Here is a 21,206-nt window from a genome sequence, read left to right as displayed (position 1 = left end):
CTACTGAGCCCGCATGCCACAGCTACTGAAGCCCATGTGCCTAGAGCCCATGCTCTGCAACAAGAGAAACCACGGCAGTGAGAAGCCCATGCAATGCAACAAAGAGTAGCTCCTGCTCGCCTCAACTAGAGAAAGCCCACGTGCAGCAACAAAGACCCAATGCAGCTAAAAATAATAAATAAATAAATGTTAAAAAAAAAAAAGATTGGCACCAATGGTTTTGCCATGTATTACTGAATGGCCTTTTAAGAAGGCTGTTCTAATTGACACTTCCACCAGCAGGTATGTATACCTGTTTTACCACACCCTTGCCAACACTGGGTATTATCATTGCTTCTATCCTGCCAATATGACAGGTGAAAAATATTATCTTATTATCCTAATGAGCATTTCTTTGATTCCTTGTAAGCCTGAGTAGTTTCATGTGCTTGTTGACTTTCTTTCTTTGCAAATTGCTGCTCATATTCTTTGCCTATGCTCCCCTCTCTCCCTGTTGGGGGTGAGACTTTTTTTTCTTATTGATTCATAAGAACTCTTTACGTATGAAGGATACTAACTGTCATTTTTGTGGGTAAGAGGAGACAGAAGTTGACAGAGGGGAAGTTACTGCTCAAAGTACACACCTAAGAAGAGGTGGAGCAGGAATTTGAAACAAGATCTGTCTAGATCCATGCCTGGGGTTCTGTACAGCCTCTGTGGAACCTTCCCCTTTCCCAGGTCTTGCCCACTAATATCCCAGGAGCTCTGAGTTCCCATAATCTCAGGAAGGGGAGAAATGGTTCGCCAGACCCAGCCACACTTTCTGCATCCCCAGCAGCAAACCTATTCTCTGCTTTGTTGTGCAGATTAAATATTTGGCATGTACTAGGTACTTAATAAACAGTAGCTGGTATTATTGCTTGTTTTTTTAATTATCTTCTCTTCAGACACATCTCTTGCCAGCTGCCCACCCCTTCAAGCCAACCTCCTACCATCCCAAGCAACCTGCCTCATGACTCCTAGGCTTTGCATATGCTATTACACCTGTCTAGTTGTCCCTCTCCACTCAGCCCACTTGAAGAACTCCTACTCATCCTTCAAAACCCTATCTTGTTTTCCCCTCCTCTGGGAAGTCTTCCCTCACTCTTAGGCTGAGTCTCCAATCACAGATCCTGGATCCTGGCTGTTGCTTTCCCTTTGGGTGCCCTGTTGTGTTTCCTGTGTCCAGGAGGGATTATATGACTCACTGCTGGCACTGCTGCCCCAGGACCTGCAGGCTTCTTGAGCCCTCTGCATCATCACCCTCCTTGTGGCCCTGCTCAGTCTGCTGGTCTACCTTGCCGGGGCCAAGTGCACCACCTGTTTGGAGAACAAGGACTCCAAGGTCCATTTGGTGCTCACCTCCAGGATCATCTTTGTCGTCTCAGGGGTCGTGACCCTGATCCCCATATACTGGAGAGCCCACACCATCATCCAGGACTTCTGCACCGCTCCCCGATGGCTGAGGCCCCAAAGCAGGAGCTGGGAGCCTCCCTCTGTCTGGGCTGGGCAGCCTCTTGTTGCTGGGTGGGGGGCTACCATGCTGCATCTGCCCCTCTGGGCGGGGGAGTCCCGGGGCTCCAGCCATTACATGGTCTGATACTTGGCATCTGCCCCACATACCTCCTCTCGCAGTCCCTCCAAGTACCCCACTAAGAATTATGTCAATTTGGGTAGGGGAGCAGGAGCTCCCACGACAGTGGGGCCTAACTCTCTGAGCTGGAGCCACAGAGATGGTGATTTTTTTTTTAATTAATTTGATTTATTTTTAAAATTTATTTAATTTTATTAAAAAATTTTAAATTGAAGTATAGTTGATTTACAATGTTGTGTTAATTTCTACTGTATAGCAAAGTGATTCATCTATACACACACACACACACACACACACACACACACATATATACATTCTTTTTTTAATATATTCTTTTCCATTATGGTTTATCATAGGATATTGAATATAGTTCCCTCTGTTATACCGTAGGACCTTGTTGTTTATCCATTCTATATATAAAAGCTTACATCTGCTAACCCCAAACTCCCACTCCATCCTTCCCCCAACCCCTTCCCCCTTGGCAACCACCAGTCTGTTCTCTACGTCCCTGATTCTGTTTCTATTTCGTAGATAGGTTCATTCGTGTCATATTTTAGATTCCACATATATTAAGTGATAGCATATGGTATTTGCCTTTCTCTTTCTGACTTACTTCACTTAGTATGGTAATCTCCAGCTGCATCCATTTTATTTATGTATTTTTTATACAATTTGAAAAAAATAAATTTATTTATTTTTGGCTGCGATGGGTCTCCGTTGCTGGGAGTGGGCTTTCTTTAGTTGGGGCGAGTGGGGGCTACTCTTCGTTGCGGTGTGCGGGCTTCTCACTGCAGTGGCTTCTCTTGTTGCAGAGCATGGGCTCTAGGCGCGCTGGCTTCAGTAGTTGTGGCTCGTGGGCTCAGTAGTTGTGGCTCGCAGGCTCTAGAGCGCAGGCTCAGTAGTTGTGGTGCACGGGTTTAGTTGCTCCGCGGCATGTGGGATCTTCCCGGAGCAGGGATCAAACGCGTGTCCCTTGTATTGGCAGGTGGATTCTTAACCACTGTGCCACCAGGGAAGTCCCTATACAATTTTTTAAATACAATTTTAAAAGGCTCCACTGCATTTACAGTTATTACAAAATATTGGCTATATTCCCCATGTTGTACAATAAATACATCCCTGTAGCTAACACCCAGCAGCTATCCCACTCACTCACCCCTATATTGCTCCCGCCCCCCCACTGGCAGCCACTTGTTTGTTCTCTATGAGATGGTGATTCATGACAGCTTTGGGGTTGTTTTTGTCTCTTGTTTTTGCTTTTTATTTTGCAAAGTGTGTGTGTGTGTGGTTAATCCATTTGATAACCCACTTGGGCTCTGCTACTGGTGTTCCTCATCTGTGGATGATGGAGCCAAGAGGTGATGCTTCAGAGTTTCTAGATTTTCTCCACCCTGGACATCCCCATCTTAGAGACCAACCTGGAGCTTGCTGTCCAGGTGCTTTCATCCTGTCCCCAAGAGCTCCTGCTGTTGCTGGGGGCAGGGCCTCCCGAGACTTGTTGGGACAAGCCTTCCCTTCCTGATCAGAACTCTGGAACCCCCTGGGGCTCTTGAGCCTCATGTAGCTCCGAGGAAAGTGGGTGATAAGTTACCAAAGAACTGCCCACCTCCAAGACTTCTGGATCCTCCATCTGAGTGCTGTGCTGACCCCTGGCCCTCTCATCTCCAGCTCTGTACACTTCTGCCATGTCCTGCCCCCACTCACCAGTTTTAACTAAATAAGCATGTTTTGTCTTGCTAAAAAAAACAAAAAACAAAAAAAACTCTTGGGACATGTGGAAACAATTTATCGGTCAGATATTTGTCATTTCGTAAGTATTCTGAAGTATGCCTGTGGATTGTTGACAAACCTGATCCAATCATAAATCAAATGAGTTACTTGGGGTCAAATAATTTCCAAAACAAAATTATGCAAATCTTTTCAGTGTTTTTTTTTCAGCTGTATTGCACTATAATTTACATGCAATAAAATTCACTATTTTTAAGTGAACATGCTGATGAGATTTGACAAATATCAAACCCCCCTTTCCAAACCCCCCAGAAGTTCCCTTTGCAGTAATCACTTCCCCCACCCCCTCTGCCCTTGGTAACCACTGATCTTCATTCTCTCACTATGGTTTTGTTTTTCCTAGATTGTCATGTAACTGGAATCATATTGTGTAAATACCAGTAGTTCATTCTTTCTTTTGGGGGGGGAAGGGGCCCGCACCACAGAGCATGTGGGATCTTTGCCGACCAGGGTTTGAACCCATGCCCCCTGCATTGGGAGCTTGGAGTCTTAACCACTAGACCATCAGGGAAGTCCTCATTCCTTTTTACTGAGTACATTGTATGAAGTTATTATGAATAACTTATTCCTTCAGCTGTCGATGGACATATCAATTACAAAATTGGGTTGCTTCCAACTTTTGGGTATTACAAGTGGGATGGGTTGAATTGCCTCGCCCCTCTCCCCCCACAAATTCATATGTTGAAATCCTAACTTGTAGTAGACCACAGAATGTGACATTATTCGGAAATAGGGTATTTGCAGATGTAATTAATTAAGATGAGGTCGTTTTGAATTAGGGTGAGCCTCTCCTCAGGCCCAGGAGTCCCTGTCCCTAGCCCTTCCCCCCTCAGACCCAGGGGTAGAGACCCCCAGCCTCTCCTCTCTCAGACCCAGGGGTCCAGGCTCCCAGCCCCACCTCCTTCAGACCCAGAGTGTATGCCCCCATGTCCTCCTGCCTCAGGACCCAGGAGTTTGGGAACCTCCCAGGCTAGTAGGTCTTAGATTCTGAGCATTGAAATGATCAAATTGTCCCAGAAAGTCAACGAGGAACACATATATTTATGTTCCTTATTTATTTTTATTGCAGTATAGTTGATTTACAATATTATATTAGTTTCAGGTGTACAACATAGTGATTCAAAATTTTTATAGATTATATTCCGTTCACAGTTTTTATAAAATATTGGCTATAGTCCCTGTGCTGTACGGTATATCCTTGTAGCTTATTTTATACATAGTACTTTGTAAGGAACATATTTTTAGAAGAGGAAACAAGCTGATACATTTGAAAGACACAGAGGACGGAAGTCCGAAAGCAGCAGCTGCAGGATTGGGATCGTGGGGTCCCTCCAGCAGCTGTGCGAGTGTGACGTTATTGGAACCGCGCGTAGGCCCCGCCCCCGAGGTCACGGCCTCGCCCCCGGCTCCGGAAACTTACGCTCACGGCCCCTCTCCATAGGTCCCTCCCCCGGAAGTTCCGCCCCGCTCGTTTCCGGAAGCCGAGGGTTCCAGCCGGGCTTGCACTTTCCCACGTGAATCCCAGGCAGCGCGCTCCTAGGACCGACCCCGGGCGCGGGTCTGCGGGCGGCTGCAGTGGAAACCCCCCCCCCCAACCCCCCCGCTCCGGCCCAGTATGAATCGCTACATTCTGCCGCTGTCCGTGCTGGGCACAGCGGTGGGTGGCGCCGTGCTGCTCAAGTGAGTAGGTGCGGGTCCCCCAGGCGCGGTAACGGCTGGCCGGTGGGCAAGGACGAGGGAGGGAAAGCCGAGTGGAGATCGCCAACCCCTGGCCCACCCAGGAGTCCTCCAGCTCACCCGTCCAGCAGTGCTCCCAGAGAATGCGGGGGCAAGCCTGGTCCCCGAGAGGGCAGGTCACGGCCCAAGGTCACCCAGAGAAAGGGGCGGATCCGGGCCCTGGTAAACATTTTGGTCTAGTTGCTTCTGGACTTTTAATGGATTAATTCATTCATTCAGCGGACACTTATTGAGCACTTCCCATATGTCAAGTCCTGGCCCAGATGCAAGGAAAGTATGTATCACCTAAGCTCCCGTTGTCCGGAATTAGAGAAACAAATTAAAATTGTCCAAGTCAGTAAGTGAAAAGATCGTATTGCGTGGTATATAGACATACTGTAGTTCTTTCTTCTCTTTCCTAGGCTAATTCGTTTAATAAAAACAAGACAAAACGGGACTAAGAAGTAAAAACTATTAGGTGTAAAATAAGCTACAAGGATATATTGCACAACCCGGGGAATATAGCATATATTTTATAATGTTATAAATGGAATAGGTTATAAATGGAATATAACCTTTAAAAATTGTAAATCACTATATTGTACACCTGTACCTTATATAATATTGTATATCAACTACAATATAAAAATCCCCCCAAACCAAAAAACTGCTACCAAATATTCTATAGGAGCACCATTCAGTAGAACTTCCTGTGATCATCGAAATGTTTTACACTTGCCCTGTCCATTATGAGCCATACCGTGCGACTATTTTTTATTTATTTATTTTTGGCTGCGTTGGGTCTTCTTTGCTGCACACAGGCTTTCTCTAGTTGCGGCGAGTGGGGGCTACTCTTCGTTGTGGTGCGAGGGCTTCTCACGTTGTGGAGCACGGGCTCTAGGCACACGGGCTTCAGTAGTTGTGGCACGCGGGCCCAGTAGTTGTGGCTCGCGGGCTCAGTAGTTGTGGCTCGCGGGCTCTAGAGCGCAGGCTCACTAGTTGTGGTGCACAGGCTTAGTTGCTCCGTGGCATGTGGGATCTTCCCGGACCAGGGCTTGAACCCGTGTTCCCTGCATTGGCAGACGGATTCTTAACCACTGTGCCACCAAGGAAGTCCCCGTGTGACTACTGAGCACTTAAAAGTATGACCATGTTATGCTTGTAGTAACAATATTGTATTGTATTGTACACTTAAAACTTTGTTAAGAGGGTAGATCTCATGTTACGTGTTCAGAATTAGCAATATGTAATATTACTACAGTTACACAAGTGATTAGCTGGGCGTTAGGCCAGAAAGTGATTGCACTATTGAAATACCTTTTTTTCCCCCTTAAGGCAATCAAGGATATACTCTAAATCTCTTTGAATAAATACCTTTGGGTTTGTTTATCTGCTCTATGATGAGGCTTCATTTTGAGCTTGTTCCTCCTGATCTGATAAAGTCTTTTTTGTTTAGCTGGCTGATACCTTGTTATTTATAATCATTAAACAGCTGCTTTGTAACTATTAACTACCTTTTTTGGAAAGCTCTAGAAAATGGAAATAATTTTTCCTTATAATAAAATTCATCAGGGAATTCCCTGGCGGTCCGGTGGTGAGGACTCAGCACTTTCACTGCTGAGGGCCCAATCCTTGGTCGGGGAACTAAGAACCTGCAAGCTGTGTGAGTGACGTGGCCAAAAAAAAAAAAAAAAAAAAAAAAAAATCATCGGCTGCTGTTTTTTTTTTTTTATAAATTTATTTATTTATTCTTATTTTTTATTTTTGACTGCGTTGGGTCTTCATTGCTGCGCGTGCGCTTTCTCTAGTTGCAGCGGGCGGGGGCTACTCTTAGTTGCAGTGCGTGGGCTTCTCATTGCGGTGGTTTCTCTTGTTGCAGAGCACAGGCTCTAGGCGTGCAGGCTTCAGTAGTTGTGGCACATGGGCTCAGTAGTTGTGGCTCGCGGGCTGTAGAACACAGGCTCAGTAGTTGTGGCGCACGGGCTTAGTTGCTCCGCGGCATGTGGGATCTTCCTGGACCAGGGGTTGAACCCGTGTCCCCTGCACTGGCAGGCAGATTCTTAACCACTGCGCCACCAGGGAAGTCCCTTGGCTGCTGTTTTTATTTTTAATTCATGCTGATGTCTTTCAGTTCTGAAAAAGCTTAAAAATAAAAAAGTGCCAGCATGGGAAGAATAAAAGAAAACTGAATGCCCTAGGGGGGGAAAGTATGACTTTTTTTTTTTTTAAATTTTTATTGGAGTATGGTTGCTTTATTATGTTGTGTTAGACTATTTATTTTTAATTAAATTAAAAAATTAGCCTCGGGGACTTCCCTGGTCCCCTGTGACATCTGAAAAGTCCCCTTTGACAAGTTCTGGGAATTAGGACGTGCACATCATTGGGGGCCCTTATTCTGCTACTACGCCCACATTCCAGAGGCTAAATACTGGAAACAACCAAATGTCACCAACAGGGAACTGGCCAAATAGACAATGTCATCTCCACACAAGAGAAGGGCAACGTACAACACGGTGGCCACCAACCACCAGAGACTAATTGTTTTCTTTTTTTAATTAATTAATTTATTTTTTTTATATTTATTTTTGGCTGCATGGGGTCTTCGTTGCGGCGCGCGGGCTTCTCATTGCGGTGGTGTCTCTCGTTGCGGAGCGCGGGCTCAGATGTCAGAGGTCACCGTGTTAAGGACCTTGAGATGGGAGATGACCTGGGTTATCCAGGTGGCACAACATCATCACAACGGTCCTTATAAGAGGGAGGCAGAAGCGTCAGAGTCAGGGACTGGAAGATGCTGTGCCGCCGACTCTGAAGGTGAAGGAAGGGGCCACGAGCCGAGGGATGCGGGCGGCCCCTAGAGTCTGGAAGAGGCGTGGGGACGATTCTCAGTTCTCCCTGGAGCCTCCAGAAGGCACACAGCTCTGCCGACACCTCGATTTTAGCCCAGTGAGACCCATTTCGGACTCTGACCTGCAGACTGTAGGAAATACCATTGCATGGTTTTAACCCACTGAGCTTGTGGTGATCTGTTACAGCAGCCACAGGAAGCGAATACGGGGGGTCTTTCTACAATGACGATTGTCTCGCTGTGCACGCTCCCCCACACCAGACCATGCTGAGTCCTTCACCTGTACCACGACACCGGTCCCATGGAGTTAGGCGATGTCGTTTCCATCTTTCCGTTGGGGGAACACAAGCTCAGAGAGGTCATTTCCCTGAGATCACAACAGTCAGGGGCACCTGTGGTGAGAGAGGACAGACAGACCGAACTGACCTGCCGTTTTTTACCTCCAGGGACTTTGTCGCCGGCGGGGCTTGTCCCAGCAAGACCACCATTCCCGGGAAGACCGTCATTGTGACCGGCGCCAACACGGGCATCGGGAAACAGACCGCCTTGGAGCTGGCCAAAAGAGGTGAAGTCCCGGTGGGCACCTGCTTCTCTGCCTGAGGCTCGGGCGCGAGATCTGGCGGTGGATGGTTTGATTTCCCGGGGGATGTTAAGGCATCTGATTCTTTTGGTTGGAAGTGGCAGAAACAAACTCACGCCGGCTGAAGCCCCAAAGCCTCGTGTCTCTGGAAGAGGGAAGGGCAGGTTCAGGGTCTCAGAGGAGGCCGTGGGCACTCAGCAGTTACTGGTTTGGGTTTTTCTCTTTGCATCGGCTGTGCCCTTTCCTACTGTAGTTGGACTCAGTCCCAATGGCTGGGTCAGGGCCTGGGTCAGAGGTTGGGGGTCAGGCTCTCCCAAGCTTACTGGTCAGGCGTTTTGTGGAAAGAATATCCTTCGATTTGGGTCTGTTTGACGTTTTTCTCATGGTCAGGCTGGGCTTATGGAGGAGGAGTGCCCTCCTCAGCACATGCAGATGTCTTTTGAACTTGGAATCAGTGGGGTTTCCTGTGGGCTCAGGCACGAGAAAGGGAGGAGTTAAGGTTTTTGTTTGAACAGCTGGAAGACCAAAGCTGCCTTGGCTGGGACGGGGAGGCCAGGACAGGGCAGGGGTGAGGGCTGGGGAGCCCGGAAGCGCTCCTTGGGCTGGTCGAGTCGAGGTGGCCGGTGAATGGGTCCCTGATGGACTGGCCAGGCCTGAGCTGCCTGTTCACCCCTGAGGTGAGAGCGGTGGGGGGCCATGAGGGCAGCCCCCCTGCCCCCCACGCCACATGGGGTTTCCCCAGGGGAGGGACAGGTGCTCCTTTCAGGAAAAAGCGAGAAGGGAGGGGCTTCCCTGGTGGTGCAGTGGTGAAGAATCCGCCTGCCAACGCAGGGGACGTGGGTTCGAGCCCTGGTCCGGGAAGATCCCACGTGCCACGGAGCCACTAAGCCCGCGAGCCACAACTACTGAGCCCGCGAGCCACAACTCCTGAAGCCCACGCGCCTAGAGCCCGTGCTCCGCAACAAGAGAAGCCACCGCCATGAGAAGCCCGCGCGCCGCCATGAAGAGTAGCCCCCGCTCGCCGCAATTAGAGAAAGCCCACGCGCAGCAATGAAGACCCAGCGCAGCCAAACATAAATAAATAGATAAATTAAAAAAAAGAAATTTAAAAAATGAAAACAAAAAATAAGACAGCTAATTTATTTAAAGAAAAAAAAAAAGTGAGACGGGAAATTGGGCCAGCACACCCACTGTGGTCCCTTGAGAGCCAGGCTGCCACTGGGAGGGCAGACAGATCCGGGACTTGATGAGTCCGTTCTGGACTGTGTGGTGGGGGCCCAGCTGTGCAGGGCGAGCCCGCAGGCCCACGCGGTCCGCAGGCTTGCTGCCCGTCCTCCTCGCAGTCCCTGTTTCTTCTCACTTCTCTAAGTTGAAAAAAAAGTTTAAAAGAATTAAATTTTTTCCTTTTTTTTTTTTTTTAAATTTTGGCTGTGCCGCCCTGGCATGCGGGAACTTAGTTCCCCAGCCAGGGATGGAACCTGCGCCCCCTACAGTGGAAGCGCGGAGCCTTAACCCGCTGGACCGCCAGGGAAGTCCCCGAAAAGTTTTCTTTTTAAAGGCTGTATTAAGATTTAATTCACACATTTAAAGTATACACGTCCATGTTTTTTAGCATATTCACAGAATTGTGCAACCGTCACCGCTTTCCATTTTAGAACATTTTTCATCACCCCAGAACGAAACCTGGCTCCTCTAAGCCATCATCCCCTAATTTCCCTTCTCCGCCAAAGCTAGGAAGCCACTAATCATCCTTCTATGGATTTGCCTCTTCTGGACATTCCGGATAAATGAATCGTGCGCTCTGTGTCCTTCTGTGTCTGGCTTCTTTCACTGAGCATCACCTTTGTGAGGTTCATCCACGGTGCAGATATGTTGGAATTTCCTTCCTTTTCGTGGCTAATATTCCACTGATGGACAAACCACATTTCACTTATTCATTCATCCCTTAAAAAATTTTTTTTTAATTAAAAATTTTTTAAGTATTTTATATCGGACTGTAGTTGATTTACAATGTTGTGTTAGTTTCAGGTGCACAGCAAAGTGGTTCAGTTACACATATACATGTATCTGTTCTTTTTCAAGTTCTTTTCTCATTTAGGTTGTCACAGAACGTTGAGTAGAGTCCCCCGTGCTGTACAGTAGGTCCTTGTTGGTTATTTCTTTTATGCATAGTAGTGTGTACGTGTCAATCCCAGACTCCCAGTTTATCCCTCCCCAGCAATATTCACTTATCCCTTGACGGACACTTGGCTTGTCTCCACCTCTGGCTATTCTGCATAGTGCTGCTGGGTACATTTGAGTGCACATTTTTGTGTGGACTTCTGTCTTCATTTATCTTGGGTATCTATACTTAGGAGTGGCTCTTTTTTTTTTTTAATTTTAAAAAAATTTGTATCGGCGTATAGTTGATTTACAATGTTGTTTCAGGTGTACAGCAAAGTGAATCAGTTATACATATACCTATATCCACTCTTTTTTTTTTTTTAGATTGTTTTCCCATATAGGCCATTACAGAGTACTGAGTAGAGTTCCCTGTGCTATACAGCAGGTTCTTATTAGTTATCTATTCTATATATAGTAGTGTGTATATGTCAATCCCAATCTCCCAATTTATCCCCCCCATCCCCTGGTAATCATAAGTTTGTTTTCTACATACATGACTCTACTTCTGTTTTGTAAATTACTTCATTTGTACCCTTTTTTTGGATTCCACATATAAGTGATATCATATTTGTCTTTCTCCATCAGACTTAGTTCCCTCAGTATGACAGTCTCTAGGCCCATCCATGTTGCTGCAGGTGGCATTATTTTGTTCTTTTTATGGCCGAGTAGTATTCCATTGTATACATGTACCACATCTTCTTTATCCATTCCTCTGCTGATGGACATTTAGGTTGCTTCAGGAGTGGAAATTTAAAAAAAAATTTCATTAAAAAGTTTTTTTTTTTTGGTCTGGCTCTTCCAGGAGGTACCATCATTCTGGCCTGTCGAGACTTGGAGAAGTGTGAGGCGGCAGCCAAGGAGATTCGAGGGGAGACCCTTAATCACCACGTCAATGCCCGGCACCTGGACTTGGCCTCCCTTAAGTCCATCCGAGAGTTTGCAGCAAAGATCATTGAAGGTGAGAGGGATGACGCTGGCCTTGTGGGGCAAGGACTTGGGTGGCCAGGCTGTGAGGAGGGAATTATACCAGGCAGGTCCTAGAGCCAGGTATTGGTCGCCACCTGTTTTCGTTCAGCCTTTGGGTAAAGATTTTACATTTTTTTCTCTTCTGACATTTTCACGTTTACATGGGGGAAAGAAAATTAAAAGAATAACATTTCATGACACGTGACCATTATATGGAATTCAAATTTTATTTTATTTTGGCTGTGCCACATGGCTTGTGGGATTTCTTTCTTCTTCTTTTTTTTTAAAATTTACTTATTTATTTATTTATTTTTTGCTGTGTTGGGTCTTCGTTTCTGTGCAAGGGCTTTCTCTAGTTGTGGCAAGCGGGGGCCACTCTTCATTGCAGTGCACGGGCCTCTCACTGTCGCGGCCTCTCTTGTTGCGGAGCACAGGCTCCAGACGCGCAGGCTCAGTAGTTGTGGCGCACGGGCCTAGTTGCTCCGCGGCATGTGGGATCTTCCCAGACCAGGGCTCGAACCCGTGTCCCCTGCATTGGCAGGCAGATTCTCAACCACTGCGCCACCAGGGAAGCCCTCTTCTTTTTTTTTTTTATAAATTTACTTTATTTATTTATTTTTTGCTGTGTTGGGTCTTCGTTGCTGCTTTCTCCAGTTGCGGTGAGCGGGGGCTACTCTTCATTGTGGTGTGCAGGCTTCTCATTGAGGTGGCTTCTCTTGTTACAGAGCACGGACTCTAGGCGCGCGGGCTCAGTAGTTGTGGCATGCGGGCTCTAGAGCGCAGGCTCAGTAGCTGTGGCGCACGGGCTTAGTTGCTCCGCGGCATGTGGGATCCTCCCGTACCAGGGATCGAACCCGTGTCCCCTGCATTGGCAGGCGGATTCCCAACCACTGCACCACCAGAGAAGTCCTGGGATTTCTTTTTTTAAATAAATAAATTTATTTATTTATTTATTTATTTATTTTTGGCTGTGTTGGGTCTTCGTTGCTGCACGCAGGCTTTCTCTAGTTGCGGCGAGCGGGGGCTACTCTTTGTTGCAGTGCACAGGCTTCTCGTTGCAGTGGCTTCTTGTTGCGGAGCACGGCTCTAGGCACGTGGGCTTCAGTAGTTGTGGCATGTGGGCTCAGTAGTTGTGGCTCGTGGGCTTTAGAGCGCAGGCTCTAGAGCGCAGGCTCAGTAGCTGTAGCGCACGGGCTTAGTTGCTCTGCAGCATGTGGGATCTTCCCGGACCAGGGCTCGAACCCGCATCCCCTGCATTGGTAGGCGGATTCTTAACCACTGCGCCACCAGGGAAGCCCTGGCTTGTGGGATCTTAGTTCCTGGACCAGGGATGGAACCCGCGCCCTTGGCAGTGAAAGTGCAGAGCCCTAACCACTGGACCACCAGGGAGTTCCCAGAATTCAGATTTTAGTTTCCATAAAGTTTTATTGGCATGCAGCCATGCCCATTGGTTTACGTATTATCTGTGGCTGCTTTAGCCCTGGGAGGGCAGAGTTTAGTAGAGACAGACCATATCGCCTGCAAAGCCAGAAATATTTACTACCTGGTCCTTTACAGAAGAAGTTAACTGACTGCTGTCTAGGAAAACTAAGTCCTGTATGTCCTTGGATCCTACAAGAAGTAGAGGCCAAGGAGGGAGGAAGAGTTAGTCAGGTGGAGAAGGGCAGAAACACTGATTCAGCCAACATTTCCGGAGGCTCTCTGGCTCTTGGGTGATGCAGGTGACACAGACGTGAGTCAGATTCAGCCTCTGCTTCCGAGGAGCGCCCGGGCTGGTTGGGGACACGGCTGTGACAATAGGTAAGTAAGGGTTAGTGCAGAGAATCTGGAACTCCCACATTCTTTGCTGGGTGTTTCTTTTTGCAAATCCAGGGATCAGGCTGGCATTTCTCTGCACTTCCGTCACGTTGATGCCTGACTCACTCTTTTTGCTCCCCACCACATGGTCTCAGAACCACTTATGAATTTATTTTTTTCAAACAGGAATAACATTTGGAGGGTTAAACGTTCAGAAAGTGCAAATGGGGATACAGCAAAACCTCTTCCCGCCACGCCTGCCATTAGCTTCCAGCATGCCGTCCTCAGATGTGTTCAGTGCTCCATGTCTTGTGTGTCCTTCTGGGGCCCATTTATGCATTTATAAAGCAAACGGGGATACACTTGCCCTTGGCTTTTTTGTACAAAGCGGAGCCTGTTATATACCTGGTGCTGCCCCTTGCTTTTTCTCCCCGGTTCTATCTTGGAGATCGTTGCAGGCAGAATTTTTTCCTTCTTTTCTTGTGGCTAGCTTGTGGTTTTTTTGTTTTTTTGGTCTTTTTTTTGGCCACTGCGTGGCATGTGGGATCTTAGTTCCCTGACCAGGGATGGAACCCGTGCCCCCTGCAGTAGAAGCATGGAGTCCTAACCCCTGGACTGCCAGAGTGTTCCTGTGTGTGTATTTTTAAAATTTTTATTGAAATATAGTTGATTTACAGTGTTTTTGTAGTTTCAGGTGTACAGCAAAGTGATTCAGTTATATACACACACATGCTCACACATACACACACACACAAATTCTTTTTTAGATTCTTTTCCATTATAAGTTATTACAAGATACTGAATATAGTTCCCTGTGCTATATAGTAGGTAGGTCCTTGTTGGTTATCTATTTTATATATAGTGATGTGTATATTTTAATCCCCAGCTCCTAATTTATCCCTCCCCCCCTTCTCCTTTGGTAACCATAAGTTTGTTTTCTAGGCCTGTGAGTCTATTTCTGCTTTGTAAATAAGGTCATTCGTATCATTTTTTTAGATTCCACATGTGATATCATATGGTATTTGTCTTTTTCTTTCTGACTGACTTCACTTTGTGTGATAATCCTCTAGGTCCATCCACGTCGCTGCAAATGGCATTATTTCATTCTTTTTCATGGCTGAGTAATATTCCATTGTATATGTGTACCACATCTTCTTTATCCATTCCTCTGTCGATGGACACTTAGGTTGCAGAAAGTACTTGTCGAATGGATAATAACGAAGCCGTTCTACCCAGCAGGTTCTATTATCACCCCTTTTACAGAAGGGGAAACTGAGTCACACATTTGTCCTCACCCCTGTCTTCCAGAGGAGGAGCGAGTGCACATCCTGATCAATAACGCAGCCGTGATGCGGTGCCCCCACTGGACCACCGAGGACGGCTTTGAGATGCAGCTTGGCGTTAACTACCTGGGTGAGGCTGCAGGCTGTGTGGCGTCGGCCTGGGATGTGAGCAGGAGTCCCCGTGGGCCAGGCACAGGCTCCGGGAGGGGTCTTCCTCTCTCCAGTATGGCCAGGCGGCTGTGAGTAGGGTCACCTGGCAGCTCAGGGAATCACCTGTTCATTGCTGGACCCTCAGTCCTTCGGACCTTCCATCAGCCTCTTGGCCATTTGTCCCTTTGTCTGTCTGTCCTCCAGTCTCTATCTGCCCTTCTCTCACTGTGTCAGTTTATCTGTTGTCACCCTGAAGGCATCTGCAGTCCATTAGTAAGGGTGATGGATGTTGGGTGGAAACCAATCATATAGGATTAGGGCCCACCCTAATGACCTCACCCTAATGGCCTCATTTTACCTTGATCACCTCTCTAAAGACCCTCTCTCCAAATAAGGTCACGTGCTGATGTACTGGAGGGTAGGGCATATTTTTTTAGGGGGGTTGGGGAGGGTGACACAATTCACCCATAACACATGTGACTTGTGACTACCCTTCACCCCCTATGGGCTGGGACTCAAGTCATGTGACCTGATGGAGCTGCAAGGGAGTCTGGGAAATGTAGTCTTTCACTGGGCAGTCTCATGCATAACCCAAAATTCTATCACTGAAGAAGAAATGGAGAAAGGATTTTGGGAGACAGAAGGCATTCTCTTCTCCAGCTGACCTCATAGAGGGTTATCACAGGGCTTTGTGATAATTTGTTGTCAGGAATGTCTTGTACATTGTAGGATTTTTTTTGCCATGCCACACGGCTTGTGGGATCTCAGTTCACTGACCAGGGATTGAACCCTGACTGCAGCAGTGAAAACCCAGAATCCTAACCACTAGGCCACCAGGGAACTCCCACATTGTAGGATTTTTAGCAGCATCCCTGGCCTCCACCCACTAGGTGGCAGTAGCACTCCTCTACTGTCCACAGTTGTGATGATCAAAATTATCTCTAGATGGTGCCAAATGCCTGCTGGTGGGGGGCGCAAAGTTGGACCGTGTTGAGAAACATGGGTTATGGGAGGATGAAATAAGGTGATATTCTCAGTATGGTCCTATGCACGGGACAAGAATTCAGTGAAAGTTATCTTTTCGTTTTCCATCCTCCAGGTCACTTTCTTTTGACGAACTTGCTGCTGGACAAGCTGAAAGCCTCTGCTCCTTCGCGCATCATCAACCTCTCGTCCTTGGCCCACGTTGCTGGGCACATAGACTTCGAGGACTTGAACTGGGAGAAGAGGAAGTATGACACTAAGGCAGCCTACTGCCAGAGCAAGCTGGCCGTTGTCCTCTTCACCAAGGAGCTGAGCCGGCGGCTGCAAGGTGCGTGTGGCGAGCCTCGCTGGTCTCCCCTTTCCTTTAGCTCCGAGCTTGAAACAGTCCTGCTGTGACCCTGGGTGGATGGGAGGTCAAGCATTGGCTCCAGGACCGAGTAGGCAAACGTATGACACACTTACCACCACGCTCCCCGCTGGTGGGTGAAGCAGACATCACTAATCAATCACAGCATTCTTCTTCTCTGCTCATCCCGGATAGGCACCTGAGCCTTTGGTGCTCTAGACCAGTGAACCTTTGGCAATATCTGGAGACATTTTTCGCTGTCAGTTTGGGGAGCAGGGGCGGGTTGGGTGATGTTCCTGGCATCTAGTGGGCAGAGGCCAGGGATGCTGATCAACATCCTACAGGGCACAGGATAAAGAATCATCCGACCTCGGTGTCCATAGTGCTGAAGTTGAGAAGTCTGCCCTTTGCCTTTGCTTCTCAAAGAGTCAGTAGACCAGCAGTGTCAGCTCACCTGGGTGTTTGTCATAATTGCGGCATCTCAGACCCCACCCTGACCCACTGCTTCAGACTCGGGTGGAGCCTGGCGGTCTGGGCTTCTCAAGCCCTCCAGGTGATTTTTACACACTGAGGTTCAGAGGCTCTGCCCTGGACAGCCATGAGTCAGAGCTGCCTTGCAGGTGAAACCGGGGATGTGGAGGCTTCAGAGCAAGAGGGCGACATGGATTCAGGGGGAGCCCCCTAGGATGGTTGCTATCAGCCTTCCTGGTGAGGGGTGAACCTGATGTCTGCCTGCCTCACTTTTTCCTTCTCTCCCCAGGCACGGGCGTGACTGTCAATGCCTTGCACCCCGGCGTGGCCAGGACAGAGCTGGGCAGACACACGGGCATGCACAGGTCCGCCTTCTCCAGCTTCACGCTCGGTAAGTCCCCTCCTGGTCTGGGGTCCCTTAACCGAACCCCTGTCCTCCTAGCTTGGGGCTCAGGACCCTCAGTGTATTAGGGTCTTCCTGAGAAACAGAACCAATAGGATAGGATATACATAGGTATTTAGAGAGATTTATTAGGGGGGATTGGCTCATGCATCTGTGGGGGCTGAGAAGTCCCAGGGTCTGCTGTGTACGCCGGAGGCCCAGGAACGCTGACGGTGTAGTTGCAGTACAAACCCAAAGGTGTGAGCACCAGGGGAACTGATGGTGCAAGTCCCGGTCCAAGTCGGAGGGCCAGGAGTGCCAGTGTCTGAGGCCAGGAGGAAATGGATGTCCCTGCTCAAGGAGAGAGAGAATTCGCCCTTTCTCCACCTTTTTGTTCTATTTTCACCCCCAACTAATTGCATGGTGCCCACCCACATTGGTGAGGGTGGATTTTACAGTCTATTGATTCAAATGCTAAATCTCTTCACACCCTCACAGACACCCCAGAAATAATGTGTTATCTGCTCTCTGGACATCCCTTAGCCCTGTCAAGTTCACACATAAAATTAACATCACACTCAGGGGCTTTGCTCTGCCCCTTGCCCTGTATCTTCCTTGGTACTGAGTCACTTTCATATGTCTACCCAGCCTGCCAGCCTCAGAACAGCCCTGGGAAACAGGCCAGAGCCTGTTTGATGAGACTGTTTCAGAGGTGGAGGTCATGGAGCTGACTTCCTGGAGTCCGGGCGTGCTTGGGGTAACTCCAGTTTCATCCCAGACTAGCTGGGCCACCCATCAAAGTGACTTCTCTCCGAACCTCCCTTTCCTTATCTGCAAAGTGAGGGTCATGGTAGTACCTGCCTCAGTGGGGAGGATTAGATGAGCCCTCGCTAAAAGGGCCAGCACAATTCCTGGCTGAATAAATAATTAGAGCTTTATAACTAGTGTTTATAATCCTGAAAAACATTTAGTTGTTGGGGGCTAGGTATCAGGGACCTGAAGCTGAAGCTGGCACTGGAGACACTCAATACACAGAAGCTACTTTAAAGAAAGATCGGGTGGGGTGAGGACTTGGGGCTGACATAGAGGAGGGGGACCTTCCGTTTGCCTGGGAAAAGCCAGGGGGGCTTCCTGGAGGAGGCAACTTTCAAGCTGGTCCCTGCATCTGGAATTATTTGTCTGGGCAGTGCCAAGGAAGGGGGCTCCTGGTGTTGGGAACCAGAGGGGCAAAGGCCTGGAGGAGAGCTCTGTGGGACTCCAGGGAAACTTCTGGCCTTCGTTGGCCCTGAGCCACCTGGGGTGGTGCTGGGCTTTCTGTATCTTCCTCTCTGAATGTGTGGACTGAACTCTCTGTGGGCCGATGCAGGGCCCATCTTCTGGCTGCTGGTCAAGAGCCCCCAGCTGGCGGCCCAGCCCAGCACCTACCTGGCCGTGGCGGAGGAGTTGGAGGGCGTTTCTGGAAAGTACTTTGAGGGACTCAAAGAGAAGGCTCCGGCCCCGGAAGCTGAGGATGAGGAGGTAGCCCAGAGGCTTTGGGCTGAAAGTGCCCGCCTTGTGGGCTTGGAGATGTCCTATGGATCCTCTGAGAGGGGACAGCCCCTCCCCAAATAACTTCTGGGAGCAGGTATGAAAGCCACCAGGGAGGCAGTCACCAAGATGGAACAGCAGCCAACCAAAGCTGGCTGCCATGCCCGCAGCACCCTCTAGGTGGCAGTATTGGCCAAGGAATGCTGGTGGCCATGCCCGCAGCACCCTCTAGGTGGCAGTATTGCCCCTTTTCTGGCCACAATGGATTGGACAGCAGGTGAGCACCTGACCCAGGGGCTGGCTGGTACAGTGTGCCCTGCTGCCAGCAGGTGAGCTGGGCCATCAGATGCCTCCCTTGGGAATCCAAACCAGGAATTTTGGGGGGCAGCATCAGCTCCCTCTGGTGTGGGCCATGTCAGGGACTGGATGGCCGTGGGCAAGTTGTCTGGCAGATGCTTGAGTTCATGGTCCCCCGTGGGACCTTGCACACCTCCAGTCTCCTCTCTGAGCCTTGGTTTCTCCAGCTGTAAACTGTGGAGAATAACCTGACTACCTCATTGGATGGCCGTGAGTTACCGCTGGGCTTGGAGAATGGCAGCTGCATACTCCTTGCCGTTGGATGTTTACCGAGGACCTTCTGTGTGCCAGACCCGGCAAGGTGCTGGGGATGACCCCAGGAACAGACCGACTCAGATTTGGCCTTGTTATCTCCGAGTCACGCTGGGGACAGCACGGTGGGGAGGAACCACTGGGGAACCAGGCTGCCTGGGATCACGACCTTCCCTCCAGTTCCTGTGGGGATTTCAACTGTAGACGCTCAAGCTTGCTCTTTAATAATAAAAAGAAAACATTTAACTGAGTCACAGCTTTTATTTTCTTCCTCGTGCGGGTGTGTGGTGGGGGGTGGAGAAGGGGCAGCGCCAATGACCTGAACAGGAAGAACTTGTATTTATTGCATTTAGGAAACTGGGTCAGTGGCTTAAATATTGCCAGGGCAGTAAACCACTCAGAAGTTCAGACTTTTGGGGGAATTCCCTGGCGGTCCAGTGGTTAGGGCTCCACACTTCCACTGCGGGGGGCACGGGTTTGATCCCTCGTTGGGGAACTTAAGATCCCACGTGCTGCACAGTGTGGCCAAAAATAAAGAAAAAGAAAAATTCAGACTTTTAGAGACGAAAGGTGCCCTTCCCTCCTTTCACATGGCAACTGTCGTTGAAGTCTGCGGAGAGATGGGGCTGACACTCAGCTCGGTCACAGCATTGAAGGAGCACCGCAAATCTCAGTAATCAAGACAAAAATGTTTTAACATTAAAAAATGTAATATATGAGATAATTGTGGGGCACTGCTCCACATCCTACGATACACAGGACGACAGAGAATGATCGTGTTCCAAATGTCATCAGTGCTGAGGGCGGGGAGTGGTGGAAGAGGAACTAAAGATGACCCAGCGCTTCATAAACACAGTGAGCTTTCCTTCTGTTACCGCATCAGGTGGAAAATAGCCAAAGGACGTGTGGGGTGACCTGGCCCTGGTAGGTAGCTTTGAATGAACGCCACCTCCCTGTTTGTGCCCGGTGTCTTCTCACTCTGTGGGCTGGACCTAGAGACTCATTTCTTTCTTTCTTTCTTTTTTTAAAAATTTTTTGGCTCCGCCGGTCTTAGTTGCAACACGCAGGATCTTCATTGCTGTGTGGAGATCTTTAGTTGCGGCATGTGGGATCTAGTTCCCTGACCGGGGGTCGAACCTGGGCCCCTGCATTGGGAGCGCGGAGTCTTACCCACTGGACCACCAGGGAAGTCCCTAGAGACTCATTTCTAACAAACAGAATAGGGCAAAGGGGATGGACATGGACCGTGGGATTAGGTTACAAAAGGCTGACTTCTGTCTCGCTGGCCCCCCCCACCCCTCCCCCCATCCCCACTCGACAGCTGCCGTGCTGTGGGCGGCCCTTGGAGGGACCCGAAGTGGGTCTCTCTGGGCTGAAATCAAGGAGTGAACAGTTCTGAGAGAAAGACAAATACCATATGATATCATCATATGTGGAATCTAATTAAAAAATGATACAAACGAACTTATTTACAGAACAGACACAGACTTACAGATATCAGAAAACAAACTTATGGCTACCAAAGGGGAAACGTGTGTGTGAGGGGGAGGGATAAGTCAGGAGCTCGGGATTGACATACGCACACTACTACATAAGATAGCTAACCAACCGGGACCTACTGTATGGCACAGGGAACTCTACTCAGTATTCTGTGATAACCTATATGAGAAAAGAATCTGAAAAAGAATGAATACGTGTGTACGTATAACTGAATCACTTTGCTCTACACCTGAAACCAACACAACATTGTAAATCAACTATACTCAAAAGTAAAAAAAAAAAAAAAAGTGCACAGGTATGGTTCCTTCTGGAGGCTCCCAGGGAGAACCTGTTTCCTTACGTTTTTCCAGCTTCTAGAGGCGCCTGCACTTCTTGGCCTGTGGCCCCTTCATCTGCAGAGCAGGCAATGGCAGGCCAGGTCCTTCTCATGCTGCCATCTCTCTGTTTCTCCCGCTTCGCCTCCATCTCCTGTTTTTAAGGACTCTTG

General features: G+C 48.7%; 1 protein-coding gene across 5 annotated transcripts in view; it reads left to right on the top strand.

Moving 5' to 3' along the window:
- The first annotated feature begins 4,846 nt into the window (after positions 1-4,846).
- The window catches only part of RDH13 (retinol dehydrogenase 13), a 28,540-nt gene continuing 12,180 nt past the window's right edge, over positions 4,847-21,206 (top strand). The window contains exons 1-7 of one of the 5 annotated variants that reach the window (XM_082368213.1): positions 4,850-5,080; positions 8,408-8,526; positions 11,507-11,662; positions 14,776-14,880; positions 16,000-16,212; positions 16,991-17,092; positions 17,732-18,586. In XM_082368213.1, the coding sequence (XP_082224339.1) occupies positions 5,016-5,080; positions 8,408-8,526; positions 11,507-11,662; positions 14,776-14,880; positions 16,000-16,212; positions 16,991-17,092; positions 17,732-17,814 (843 nt within the window). In that variant the 5' untranslated portion in view covers positions 4,850-5,015 and the 3' untranslated portion in view covers positions 17,815-18,586. Of the gene's footprint in view, positions 5,081-8,407; positions 8,527-11,506; positions 11,663-14,775; positions 14,881-15,999; positions 16,213-16,990; positions 17,093-17,731; positions 19,471-21,206 lie in introns of those variants that run through there. The other 4 variants (XM_082368211.1, XM_082368209.1, XM_082368210.1 and 1 more) reach the window with 4 other exon arrangements.

The sequence above is a fragment of the Balaenoptera borealis genome (assembly GCF_965194805.1).
Source record: "Balaenoptera borealis genome assembly, chromosome: 19".
NCBI classification, from domain to species: domain Eukaryota; kingdom Metazoa; phylum Chordata; class Mammalia; order Artiodactyla; family Balaenopteridae; genus Balaenoptera; species Balaenoptera borealis.
The sequence above is the reverse complement of the archived record's forward strand: the minus strand, read 5'-3'. Positions and strand labels throughout refer to the sequence as shown.